We start from the raw sequence: 15366 nt of genomic DNA on the forward strand, positions 1-15366 counted from the left end.
TTTCAGTGAAATCCAGAGGCTTGAAATATGTCTGTACACCATAACAGTGAAAATAACAGTGGCAATATTTTGAATCTGATCAATATATTTATATATATACACACACACTAGAACAAGTAACAAATGAAAAAAGGTGTAATATATAAAATAAATAAAGCATAATACAGAAAACACAAATAAATAAGATGAAAATTAAAGGTACACCATTACAATAAATAAATGTACGTCCAGCATCTACAATAAAAGATAAATAAAGCACCACTTTATATACAATCAGCTTAGTGTTCCTTCAGCTCCTCACACACACACACACACACACGCACGCACACACAATAAGAAAGTCAAATTTTATTTTAAATTTTAAAACAAGAAAAAAACGAAAACACCCCTTCCCCAAAGAAAACCCTTATTCTTACAATGTAATTTTTAATTATGACTTGCCTTACTGATGAACAGTCAAATTATGAATAAGTTTTGTGTGACTTATACGTTTAATATGGACTAACAGTAAATTAAGAGATTTTTGTTAGTTATTTCATGTGAATTCGGAGTGAATTATTATATTTCAGTAATTAGTAAATTCCATCAGACTGGGGTCAAAGAGTTATGCAGAATCATGCTTTAAATATGACATCAGAAGTGTAGGTTTAATCCTTAACATGCTGACAAAAAAAATAAACCATAGAAAAGAATACATGTTTAAGAAACGGTCCATCACCATGTTACCTATAAGGCAGGGCCTAAAAGTTGGCAAACTTGTGCCCAATCCTTTTGTTTATGCAATAAAATATGTTTTTAATCAATCACCTATGTAACATTATTTAACAAAACTATGACTGTGCTTGAAGACTGTTGTTCTTAGCCTTGAAAATGTATATAGTATTGTCTGTATGAACTTCACTGAGATATGCTTGCAATAGGAACCCAAAGGTTCTTTGACAGTCCAGTCAGTATATGGTGAGATACCATCCATCATGTCATAACACTTAAATGTGCAAAATATTAAAAAGATTTAAAATTAAGAGAAAAATAATACGTTAAAAGTATTAAAATCAGGATATTGTGACAGACATTTTAACTTCTTTTCCAAATAAAATACATGTTTTTATACAGGGGAGTTTTTTTCTTCGTTTTTTTCTATTTTATACGACATATATTAGCATATTTAAACACTGAAATTAGTTTGGTTAGAGGAGAAAATTGATAAAAACTGTGTAATGACTAATATTGTGGCAGGCATATTGGATTTATGCAAATTAGGCATTGTTGGGACTGGGAACTCTGTTTACGTGCCCATATCCTTGAAGGTTCAGGCACGCCTACCCCGGACCTAGTCTCTGACCTTGCCAGTGACCAGTTCCGGGACAGGGAGTTTAGGCACTGTTCCACTGCTTGGATTTAGGCAGACTTTTTATGTTTCTTTTTGAGCCTTTCTGAGGTAAATTGTAAAGAAATACATTCTGTTGCAATTGGTTGTGGGTTGACCCACTTTTTTGCATAAATTGACTGGACTACAGGTGATTTTGTTAAACAACATCATTTTCCCTTAGTCCCTTCTGTGCCATCCTTTTCACTTGTGATCTATGACTGGAAACACACTCATTGTAATAACAATTTCTACTATTTCAATACCAAACACTTCTGTACAGTGATATAATATGCAAATAATCTGTTTAATTTACAGTAAATATACTACATGTATGTACTGCATCAATAAAGCTGACAGGTTATTTTACAAAAAACCCACAAGCAGGTTGTTTTAACAGCAAGCTGAGGTGAAAGCTCATACCATGTGTGGTTTTAATTAATTGGAAAGCTGGTGCAAAGTCGTAAATGAGCAAACATGTATATGGCCAGTTTCTCTGTGTAAATTCAGTAATGCATTACTGGCCTCGGTGGTGTTGTGATTGAGCAGATCGGACTACAGGCTGGTAGGTACTGGGTTCACAGCCCGGTACCGGGTCCCACCCATAGCGAGTTTTAACGACTACTACACCTTCTTCTCTCTAACTACTAACAACTAACCCACTGTCTTGAGCCCAGATTGATGAGGTGTGCCCAATACAGCATGCTTGAACCTTAATTGGATATAAACACGCAAATAAGTTGGAATGAAAGTAATGCATTATTAATGTCATTGCCATGAATTACATTTTGAAACGTTTAGCATATAAGGCAGAGGCTAAATTAAAGCACTGTTTTATGATAATACCGACATTGTTGTCTTTTATTAATTAACAAATATAATCATACTACAGCTGAATCCCTCGGCTTTAACCCTGTTGGTGCTCGAGAAAGTGACCCATCGGGCAGTTCGACCTAACCATTCGGTCAACAATGTGCAAGTGTATCTCGGGACTTCGTTTTTGGTTCGAGCATTGCGGTGTATTCGACACTTCCCAGTTCAACCCAACGAGATTCTACTGTATTTCTAAGAGAAAGTACTGAGCACATAGTTACTCCCAGTTTTCGTAATACTTTATAGCTTGCAAAATGTTCTAGATTTACAGTATTATATAAATTATTTTGCAATTAACTGGAATAGATTGTGTATAAACGGTCTCCTAGGGTAATTCATTTAGTTTTTTATATGAAAATATCATTTTTATCTCATGGGCGTAGGAAGGTGCCAAAAAGTGTGTGTGTGTGTGTGGAGCACACACACACATATATATCAGGGGTGGCGCAGGCGGTACAGCTGGCCATACCACTATTGTGTGTGTGTGTGTGTGTTATATTTGTTATATCTGTGAAAATGTCCGTTTAAGTAATTTGAAAGGTGAGTCTGGCAATCACGAGCCGTACCACTATTTTTTACACTGTACCGCCCCAGTATATATATATAAATAAATGTATAAATATATACAAATCATCGCTGCTGCTACAAAGTGGAGGGGCCCTTTGCCCCCCCCCCCCCACCTCCCCTGCTTCCTATGCCAGTGTATCTAATTATTTGTATTATTTCTTTGTAAACCTGCCTCAAGACTTGGTGTAAGTCACATCAGATGATATAAAACAACATGGAATGATTAATAACATGTACGTATATGGCCACTTCAGCATGGGTGGATAGCTGTGAATAATTAGAGGAATGTACTGTCACGCAGGCTGTGTATAAAAGCCCATGGATAAATCAGAGTGGGTACAACTGGGAGTCAGGATCTGGTCAGGTCAGGTCATAGGGCGTTACGTGCACATTCAAAGCAAGCTGTTGTAGCGCATGCCTGTCCTGGGCACAAGAGCCGGCCTCGGCCAGTCAGGATCTCACTGGACTTTCCATTTAGAGTTCCTTTTTGAAAAACAAAACACTGATCACAACTGTGGGTTTATTTACGGTAAATGAACACATACATCTTCTTTTTTTTTTAACAATAAAACTAGAGCACACAAATTTATAAATCATTGGCTATTGGACGTCAGACATTTTATAATTTTGACATCTAGTCTTACAGAGGAAACCTGCTACATTTTTTCATTAGTAGTAAGGGATCTTTTATATGCACTATCCCAAAGACAGGATAGCACATACCACGGCCTTTGTGGTGGTGCACTGGCTGAAATGAGAAATGGCCCAACTGGCCCAGCGACGGGGATCGATCTGAGACCGACCGTGCATCAAGTGATCAGTTTACCACTAGGCTACATCCTGCCACTAAATAAAATGAAGACTGAGTTAAATATTTAATATTTTATTAAAAAAAACTGAACTGTAAGTCTATTTGTAAGTTAGATCATTAGTGTTGCAAAATCAGTTATTTCACAATGATGAAAATGATACTAGGGAGGAAAACAAATGTGAAAAATGTTAAAGGTTCATGGAAAGTATGGAGATACCGTGAGCTTTTTATTAATGAACAGAGCTGTAACTGATATTGGGTAGCGCTAAATCCCAGAATTCAAGAGAAAAATAACAATCTGAAAGAATGTTTTTAAATCTTATATTTCAACATTAATAATCCACAGCAAAAGGAATGCTTTAAAGGACACAAAAAACAAATTACAAACAGCAAAAAAAAAAGGAGTATTTTTTATTTAAAAAACGCAAAATAAAACACACCGAGACAGAAAAAAGAGAAGATTTAAAAGATTAAAGGGAGGTAACTCAATTCAAAACTGAAGAGGCATGCATGAACACATTAGGAAACACGGTGTAACAGTCTGACAGGGATCTGATTCCTACCAATGCAAATGGCTGACTTTCAGACGGACTATCTGAACCAGCCATGGGGGAAGAGGAACGCTGGGATACAGATGTCAATAGGGTCACGTCCCGTGGAAGAGCCTGAAATACGATAATCTTCAAACAAAACCACAATCGTAGACAACCATCGCTGCACAAAACGTGATTTCATGGAAAGAATTTTTTTTAAAGATTTAATAAAAGGGATACCCTCCCCTAAAAAAAAATTACAATAAAAAATGTGATTTCAAAAATATATAATCACAACGGTTATTTGAAATAAATTTCAAACATAGCTGTGAAGAAAATCTTTGTTTTCATCACAATGTAAACACAGACTGCCAGGGAGTTATCTTCCATAACTCTTATTTTGTTTTTTAAATCTCCATGCAGTTAATATTTCAAAAATGAGTTATCTCCCCCTTGCAGATTAACATGATTCAGTTAATCATTTTTTAAATGTCATACTATCAAATTTTATATGGGTGTTGTCCAATACAAACATTATAAATTTTGAGTTACTAATTCTATACAGGTGTGTCCTAATACTACATTCATGTGTATGAGTTTTTATAATCTCTTTATGGTAATGTACCAAAACACAGATTCGCTTGTGGACTTGATATGCTGGGGCACATTAGTGATATTCTCATTTATAAAGCTTATTGACCATTGCTTGCTTGTATCACTTGACCAATTCATCAATTTGGAATATGCTAATAGCTTCTGTGATGCTGTCACAGCTCTTTCTTGTACACAGATATGATTTGGACTATGCTAATGGGTTTTTTTTTAATACTGTCACAGCAATCTTGTACACAGATATAATTAAATTTCTGTTACATTCATTACAACGTAACGTCATCCGATTGGTCCAGACGTAGCAACGGGAGTTTGTTAATTTTTCGATGAACATAAAAATTATGTCATCAGGGAACGTCATATGTGATGATGTCATTTTATATGGGCAAGTTGTCTTAATGAGCGTTATTGTTTATGGATAAAAAAGAATTCAAAATAAAGTATGACGTTTTAGTGTTATTATTAGCATGTATGATTCAAATTTAATTATAAGTATTGTCTGTTATTTCTTTTACGTTCATCTGGGTATGAAAAAAAAAAATCATCTGCAAACTTATGTGCTTCGCCGATTCACACAGTTTGCGGATGATTTTGTTTTGTTCATACCCCGATGAACGTAAAAGAAATAACAGACAATACTTAAATGATTTAAAATATGTTAATGGTTCTTGTCATGTTGTCAATAACACTTTAACTCTCCTCCCCCCAACCACATGTGTTGTGTAGAGAGATTGTCATACCTGGTGTTCACTGTTGTGTTTCTTGGCTAACAGCGCCTGGTTCACTTTGAGGACGATCCAGTCAAACAGCGACCCGTACAAACACTTGGCCATCGCATCTCGGGTCGCTATTGCCTGAAACAACAAGGCACATGCTCAAAGTTAAAACTACAATCTCAAATATATTTTTATTATTTAACTAGATCATTTATATTTTTATTATTTTGCACATTTAGATTATTATAATCTTCCACTATGTCTAGGGTACCTACTTTCAGTCATATGACCATTTTTATTATTTAACAATTTAGATTATTATAATCTTCCACCGTCTAACATTTAACTAGCCCATGTTTGTTTTTATTATTTACATATTTAGATTATTATAATCTTCCAATATCTAAGGTACCCACTTTCAGTCATAAGACTACCTCTTCCTTGAACATTGGAAGAAATGTACTTGGTAAGAGGTCAAGTGAATGTACATTGTATGAAAATAAAAACATAAATTGATTAAGTACTTTAATACAAACATTATTAACCCTTTTGAGCTTGCCAGACTGAGGTTTATGTTAAAGATTCTTTACTTTTTAGCGGCATATGCATCAGTTTTGATCCTGTACACAGCAAATAATTGAAAATTAAAAAGGTAGGCTTGTTCAATTAACTGTTTTATCAGTGTCTAATATACTGTGACTGCGACACATGGTCTAAACATTACTCTTTTAAAAATGTCTTACATCATCCATCTTGTAGTTAATGACGACTGTTTCATCTCCAGCGACCGTCTTCTTGGAGGTTAGAGCCTCCAGCAGAGTTCTCTCTTTTACCTGGCAAGTAAACACAGACAAACTGAAACTCTTGTAATTAAAATACAGTGATCACTTAACTTTCTGATAATATATATGGATGGAACTTTTTTTTTCTTTCTTAGTATACTGGATGGAACTACCAGTATACCAATTAAAAAAAAAATGACGGAAACTCTCATAATTAAAATACAGTGATTACTCAAGTTTTTGATAATAGATACTAATGATGGATGGAACCACCAGTATACCAATACCTCAAGATTTGAAAAATAAATAACATATATTACAAAATACCCTAACAGTACCGATATACTCATTAACGTAACCATCTTCTGTTAGTTAGACGGCTTCGTCCATTGAAGTCAGAATACATATCGAAGTAGTGTCGACCCCCTGGACCAAAGCCAAGTGGGTACGGTGCCGGGCCTTTAGCCTCGAAGGGGCCCATTCAAGCATCACTATAACCGACTCTCTAAATCTAACGCATGATCAACTACAGCTTGAACGCAGACGAAGAAGAAAAACAGAAAGAAAGAAATGTTTTATTTAACGACGCACTCATCACATTTTATTTACGGTTATATAGCGTCAGAGATATGGTTAAGGACCACACAGATTTTGAGAGGAAACCCGCTGTCGCCACTACATGGTCTACTCTTCCGATTAGCAGCAAGGGATCTTTTATTTGCGCTTCCCACAGGCAGGATAGCACAAACCATGGCCTTTGTTGAACCAGTTATGGATCACTGGTCGGTGCAAGTGGTTTACACCTACCCATTGAGCCTTGCGGAGCACTCATTCAGGGTTTGGAGTCGGTATCTGGATTAAAAATCCCATGCCTCGACTGGGATCTGAACCCAGTACCTACCAGCCTGTAGATCGATGGCCTACCACGACGCCACCAAGGCGGTAGACAAAGAAGAAGACAGGTTTCTGTGTCAATGGCCATGGAATGACATTACTAAATGAACTTTATTACTCTAGTGGGCATAATATTTCAATGACAAATTATCATGCATTGGTGTAACGTACAATATTAATGGACAATTTGGCACCTAAAACTAATTATCTTGTTGATACTAAATCTAATGCCATCATGATACTGATACCAAAACACACCCTGGTAATACTGTAAATTAAGTACCATAAGTAGTTGTTAAATTATCTAACTGTAGTTTTATTCTTCACTGTCACCGATTCCAATAACATGACCATTATATATAACACACTGATGTATAGTTAAGTACCTTAAGTAGCTGTGAAATGATCTGAATTGTAGCTTCATTCTTCACTGTTACTGATTCCAATAACATGACCATTGTATATAACACACTGATGTATAGTTAAGTACCTTAAGTAGCTGTGAAATGATCTGAACTGTAGCTTCATTCTTCACTGTTACTGATTCCAATAACATGACCATTGTATATAACACACTGATGTATAGTTAAGTACCTTAAGTAGCTGTGAAATGATCTGAATTGTAGCTTCATTCTTCACTGTTACTGATTCCAATAACATGACCATTGTATATAACACACTGATGTATAGTTAAGTACCTTAAGTAGCTGTGAAATGATCTGAACTGTAGCTTCATTCTTCACTGTTACTGATTCCAATAACATGACCATTGTATATAACACACTGATGTATAGTTAAGTACCTTAAGTAGCTGTGAAATTATCTGAATTGTAGCTTCATTCTTCACTGTTACTGATTCCAATAACATGACCATTGTATATAACACACTGATGTATAGTTAAGTACCTTAAGTAGCTGTGAAATGATCTGAACTGTAGCTTCATTCTTCACTGTCACCGATTCATCATGATGCTGTTCTCTCTGTAATCAATTATACATAGTGAAAAAAACAAACATTAGGGAACATATACAATTATTAAAATTTTACAGAAATACAAACTATACATGGGTGGGGGAGGGGGAGAGATAATTAATGACAGTATGCACTTTTAAAATCAACATTTTTTATTCATGCTCATTCAAAAGCAGAGGGAGCATGAACAAACAAAAAAATGCTTTGTGATATTGACAAGTGTGACCTGGGCCATGTTTTACTACGGTAGTTGAGAAATTAATTACATTAGTAGTAATACACTCAAGTCCTTGAAAACAAAACTGAACAATTTGTTATCAATATGATATATTCTTAATTGCAAGAGCAATAAGATATATATGTCCTTTCTTGTTCAATTTATGGTACTGACTTGATGAATTATTGATATTGTTAAAGTAAGTTGATATACAGATGGAAAGATAATTTATTTACAAAAAAAAGAGCTTATGTTATTTCATTTTTGTATGTGGAGTACATGTATATATACATGCATATATATTAAAAAAGAAGAAAGTTCTACATGGCAAAACATAATGTGAAAATAGTACATACATTTACACACATATATATATTTTTTGTTATTATTGAAAAGTTATTAAAAGGTAAAGAAAGAATAACAAAGTAACATATTTCATGATATCTGAACATGGAGAAAAGGCTAATATTTTACAAACCCTTCTAAAATCAACATTGCCCAAGTGAAGTACTGCTGATAAAACAGAAAATATCCTGAAAAACAAGGAAAAAACAATAAAGTGATTTTTTAAGAAATGCATTTTATGATTTTTTGCTATTATCATCTATATATTACCAATTTAACACAATGACAACACTCAGATTATCTAAGGCCAATTATATTTTCACACCTACACTAAAATTGATGACAGAGTTAGTTCCCCTACCAGCTACAATGTAATTGAATTATGGCCAACCGGCCTTGATGGCGTTGTGGTCAAGCCATCGGATATACGGCTGGTAAGTACAGGGTTCGCAGCCCGGAAATGGCAATAAATCAGAGAAAAAAAACTTTTGTTGATTTTTAACTAACATTAGCTGTTTAAAATGTCAGCGAAATGGTTTATGACAGGCCCAATTAGCTAAAAATTAATTTATCATATACTGCACAACAAAGAACATGTGAATATAAAAATGTATTTCTCTTTAATAAATTTAAAATGTTTCACTTTAAATCTCAATAACTTTTGTATCTATTAAAATTATTTAGGCCCATTTTGCAAGTCTATTTTATGGAATTAATGAAAAAAAACCCATTTTTTTAAAAATAGTCATATTTCTTCCCCTTGTTTCAGCACACACACACACAGTGTATATTTCAAGTCATAAAATCCCTGTGACTCTGACTTAGTAGATTTACGGCCAGCTCTGGCACTCGCCAAATCACCAATTACAAATTTTGGTGAAATAATTTTATGAAATAATTCTTCTTTTTTTTGTTTCAATTTTTAAAGTTTAATATATAATTTAGCTGACCCAGAGCTAGTCTTGCTGATTAACTGCCACGTGACCTTGCTGATTAACTGTCACGTGACCCTGCTGATTAACTGCCACGTAACCTTGCTGATTAACTGCCACGTGACCCTGCTGATTAACTGCCACGTGACCTTGCTGATTAACTGCCACGTGACCTTACTGATTAACTGCCACGTGACCTTGCTGATTAACTGCCACGTGACCCTGCTTACAGTTAAAACTACAATTAAAATGCAGTATATACCTCCTCTGTGTCTCCTGTGAGAAGCCGACCATTTCCATGGACTGTCTGAGTCGAGCAAACTCGTGATTCTCGTCCACGCCTTCCACCCCATAGCAGTCACTCTGTAAATTACATACAGAGTTACCAGTTAATATCAAATATATGTCATGAGTGAAATACGTTTTACATACATACACTACAAGTCTGGGTAAGATGATAATACCAGACAGGTAGATGGAATTGAATAATTGTGTGGAAAATGAAAAACTGCATATTGTATGGATGTATTTATGGATGGACAGATTGGATGGATAAATAGGATGCATGGAAAGATTGATGAATGGATGAATGGGTGGATGGAGAGATGGATGGATGGATGGATGGATGGATATATATATATATATATATAGGTGGATGAATGAATTAATGAATGTTAAAATGGATGGATGGTTAAAAAATTAAAGTTTGTTTTGTTTAACAACACCACTAGAGCACATTGATTAATTAATCATCAACGACTGCATGTTAAACATTTGGTAATTCTGACTCGTAGTCATCAAAGAAAAGCCAGTACATTTTTTCTAATGCAGCAAGGGATCTTTGATATGGACTTTCTCACAGACAGGAAAGAATGTAGCACAGCCTTTGGACAGTTATGGTACACTGATTGAATGAGAAAAAACTCTTGAAGGATGGATGAATGAATGGATGGATGGATGGATGGATGGATGGATGGATGGATGGATGGATGGATGGATGGATGGATGGATGGATGGATATTATGGATAGATGGATATATGAATAGATGGATGGATGAATTGATGGATATATGAATGGATGAATTAATGAATGGATCTATGGATGGATGGATAGATGAATGAATGTATGGATGAATAGATGGAGGAATGAATGAATGGATGGATATATGGATGGATGAATAGATGGATGGATGAATAGATGGATGAATATGGATGGATATGGATGGATGGGTAGACAAAGGAATGGATGGATGGATAGATAAATGGATAAATTAATGTATGGATAAATGGATGGATGGATGAATAGATGGATGGATGGATGGATGAATAGATGAATAGATGGATGGGTGAATGAATGGATGGGTAGACAGAGGAATCGATGGACTGATGTCAGTCTGATGGATGGGGTTAGATAAATGAATGATAGTTGGCAAATAAATAGATGGCTGAATGGATGGATAGATGAAGAGATGGACTAATGGATAGAGTGAATGAATGAATGAATGAAGGAACAACCAAACAAACAAATGAACAGATACATGCAGATGGATTGATGAATAGAAGAAGGGATAGTTTGACAAACTGACTGATGGACTGACAGGTAATTTTCATAACGGACAGATCTCATATTTATATTGGATAAAGAGAACTCTCAGTTCTATGAGTCACAAAACTGGATCTCGGTTAGAAGAAACAGAAAACGAAACCCGACACACTTAAGACACCTACACCTGTAGGAGAACAATGTTATTGTTTTCTTTGTAATTTACAAGAACAGCTCTGACACTCTCCAGTGGAGAACTATTTCTAGAATTCCTGTAACTTGACTCGGTGAAAATTCTGTATTACTGGCAGTGTGAATTAACACACCACAAACAGTATTAATGTCAGACATAGTAGACAGAGGTACATTAAGGGCTGTTCACGAATCAATCCCTGGGGGAGAAAGTTAAAAAGTCTGTCCTGTTTAATGACACCACTAGAGCACATTGCTTTATTACTCATTGGTTCTTGGATGTCAAAGATTTAGTAATTTTGATACATAATCTTAGAGAAAAAAAATGCTACAATTTTTCCATTAGTAGCAAGAGATCTTTTATATGCACCATCCCACATACAGGATAACACATACCAAGACCTTTAATATACCAGTCGTGGTGCACTGGCTGGAACGAGAAATAGCCCAATCGGTCCACCGACAGGGATCGATCCCAGACTGACCGCACATCAAGTGAGTGCTTTATCACTGGGCTACATCCCTTATGTTGTCTCCCACCCATGACCCCCTTGTTACTGGTTCTGGAAAAGCCCTAGGAACATTAACACTGTGGAATCTCTTGCAGAACTTAGCAGTGCAGCGTGGTGCCATTAAGCACATACTTGTCCAAAATCAACAGAACAATATCTAGACTGGTAACTGTAAGGCCAAATGAAAAAAGAGTTGGTGATCGTCCTTTTCATCACACAAATCAGGGTGGGGGGTGGGGGGAGGTTTTTATTTTACTTTTTTCTGTAAAAAACTTTATAAAACCCTGGAGACCATTTTGTTTGCGGGAGTAGCAGCAAACAGCGCATGCACCTGGATGTTGTAGTTCCTTCACTGGCCGCCAGATAGACCTGGTGATGGTTTTACCCGTTATGGTGCTTATGAAAGTTGAATTGCTGTTATCTCGACGTATTTTTAACAGTTTTTAACAAAATAAAAAATAAAATAAATTCAGGTGCAGGCGCATTTTTCAGGTATGGGCGGAAGACGATCACCAACTCTTTTTTTTTATTTGGCCTAATAATGACAGCACTTGTTAAATGTTATGTCGGGACTTCTCCAGGAACGTTAATGAAGATTGCATTTCGAACATAACAGGGTAAGAAAGTGCATACCTGTTTGTTGATTTATTCCATACTAGACGTCTGTTGTGTCATAAGCAGGCTTTAAATTACATAATAACCTATACAGATAACGCCAAAATGTCTACAAGAATATTCACAGAAAATTGCATTTTACACACTTTTTAGTGTAGTGTGGTTCGTGTACTCTGTTGATTCATTTCATAACCTAAGTAAACGGAGGCCGTCAAATTAAAGAGCAATTTTTGCAGACACTGATGTAATTTTGCACATATTGCAGGATATGTGTAAGGGACAATGTACTTTTTAAGAGTTTTTGACAAATATATCTCACATTTTAAAGACATCAGTGTCACATATGAACAGAATACTCACTCACTAAATCACTCACACACTCACTCACTCACTTATTCTCACTTTTGAGACATCCATATACTGTTAACCTGGAAAAAAATTGTGTGCATATTAATTTCGCACCATTTGCATCCAAACTTAAGTCGCAAAATTTGTACGCATGCCTTATTTTCACACACATTATTTTTACAGATGCAAACAGTCATTAGCGAAATTTAAACGTCGTGAACATGTGCTAAAGTGCGTATTCGCGGAAGAAAAAAACATGTTGCACTATTAATCTGGTTTACAGTAATATTTGCACTCAGGCACACATGTATATATCTTTGAGAAAACTGAATAATTTTTAACTTATAATCTTACCTGGCAGAGATATTGATAATCCTCGGCTTTCCCGAGATGTAAACTTTCTTTCTGAGCAGCATCGGAGCCCGCCAGCAGGTAGTAAAAAACGTGGTAGTTTCTGAAACAAGGTTAAGTTAGAGTTGCATATTAGAGTTGTTGGGTGTATACTACCAAATCAAATCTTATAGACGACAAATAGTAACATATGTGGCTAAAACTCCTACCTGCAGTGTATCAATCGATACACCACGGATATAAATACTACCACCCCTCACCCTTAAAGTGAATCAGAATAAATTGGAGGTCAAGCTGCTCATTTCTGAGATAACGGGTAGCGTCTATGACTACCCTAGTTCCGCACAGAATTTGAGTACGGTACCTTTTTTTATCAGGTATCCCATACATGTTTCAAGCACAAGGCTACTTGACACAGTGTTACTAGATGAAATAAAATTGCAATTATTTTTTGCCCAGATGAAACTATTTTTTTCACAACCAACACCCTCACATTTATCACCAATCACAGGATTTGTGGTGTTCACTTCTGTATCAAAAGTTTGATGCACTTTGAACTTTGACCCAGCCGGAAGTTATTTGGTCTAGTACTACATATTATGCGAAACAAAAATCCCAAAATGACAAAATTAAGGAACTACCCCTTAGTTTTCAGCCCTAGCAAGACGTTTGTTCCCTCAACAAAATAAAACAGTTTAAAGTTTGGTTTGTTTAACAACACTACTAGAGCACACTGATTTATTAATCATCAGCTATTGGATGTTAGACATTCGGTAATTTTGACATATAGTAATACAGCGGGAGGAAAAAAGAGAAAAGTTTGTTTTGTTTAATGACACCACTAGAGCACACTGACTTACTAATCATCGGTTATTAGATGTCAGACATTTGGTAAATTTGACATATAATCTTAGAGAGGAAACACAATACATTTTTTCAATAGTAGCAAGGGATCTTTTATATGCACCATCCCACAGACGGGATAGCACATGCATGGTGCATTGGCTGGAACGAGAAATAGCCCAATGGGCCATTGCAGAGCTCTCAAGTTGGAACTTTCGCAAGGAGTGAGATTTTGTCTGGTCGGAGTCCGAGATCGTGAATCCGAATAAACCAGTGCAGGAAATAAGCACGCTGACAATTGGTCAAGGTTTAGAGATTCTGACCAATAAACAACATGGACACCTATTATATGATTTTAATGCCTTACGATGCTTACCAGGCCGGCCGGCAGTCGCAGGCTTGTTTGTTGGTCATCGAGATTGAATGAACAACAAAAAATATATTTGTATAATTTTAATTTTTTTTGCTATAATGTTTAAAATGCACAAGAAAATCATGTACACATGTTCCAATGTGTGAGTCTCACGCTGAATGTGTCACTGCCACTGACAGGAATCGATCGCAGACTGATTAGTTCATTCTAATTCACAATGCCGTAGATAAGAAACAAACCATGATGCATGTAGCACTAATAATCTGATAATCTGTGCTTGAATATGTAGTCACGCTTCATTTAACATCACTAGCAAATAATCATAGGCTTCACATAATTAATAAAAGGTATTTTTATATTTTATTTTACTTACACATTCCCCCCCCCCCCCCCCATGCCTCATAGCATAAAACATGACATTCACAACATACACTGCTGCAAGGCGCTGATCCCAATTGTGAAATATTTTTGGCCACCATGAAATCAGACATTACTCACAACTTCTCTTTTAAACCTATTAATTTTGTGGCAAATCTGGTCATCTTAGTAGTTTGTGATACCTCAAAATTGCATTTTATCAAAAACATAAGAAAAGAAAAAGTAGCTAAAAAAAACTAGGGCCAGTGACTTTAAGGCCGCTATATCACATTTTGAATTAGTACCATATTTTGTTATTTTTACACTTAATTTGTAAAGTTTGCTTTGCGTAACGATACCACAAGGACACATTGACTGATGTATTAATCATCAGCTATTGGATGTTTACTTATTTGTAATGTATATATAAAATAACTACAAATTAATTTATCCTATGTTTGGTACTATGCAACCCGATGGGGAGAGCTGCCATGGAGCAGCAACCTTCTGTCGTCTGGTGTGTTAAGGTTCTAGTAGACCAAATCAATTCCTATTGCCGATAATGTTAACGTTTACTAATAAAACTGATATAAGCAGTGTATCAACACACA

The 15366-nt window shown here is 35.6% G+C and overlaps 1 protein-coding gene across 8 annotated transcripts in view; it reads right to left on the bottom strand.

Annotated features, from left to right (window-relative positions):
• LOC121381958 (unconventional myosin-IXAa-like) overlaps nt 1-15366 on the bottom strand; it is a 178119-nt gene that overhangs the window by 89296 nt on the left and 73457 nt on the right. For all 8 annotated transcript variants that reach the window (XM_041511421.1, XM_041511404.1, XM_041511412.1 and 5 more), the window contains exons 5-10: nt 13186-13285; nt 9884-9984; nt 8823-8877; nt 8061-8135; nt 6222-6311; nt 5503-5616 (exon numbers count right to left, since the gene is read on the bottom strand). In XM_041511421.1, coding sequence (XP_041367355.1) covers nt 5503-5616; nt 6222-6311; nt 8061-8135; nt 8823-8877; nt 9884-9984; nt 13186-13285 — 535 coding nt within the window. The remainder of the gene's footprint in view (nt 1-5502; nt 5617-6221; nt 6312-8060; nt 8136-8822; nt 8878-9883; nt 9985-13185; nt 13286-15366) is intronic.

The sequence above is a fragment of the Gigantopelta aegis genome, chromosome 2 (genome assembly GCF_016097555.1).
Source record: "Gigantopelta aegis isolate Gae_Host chromosome 2, Gae_host_genome, whole genome shotgun sequence".
In the NCBI taxonomy this organism is placed as follows: domain Eukaryota; kingdom Metazoa; phylum Mollusca; class Gastropoda; order Neomphalida; family Peltospiridae; genus Gigantopelta; species Gigantopelta aegis.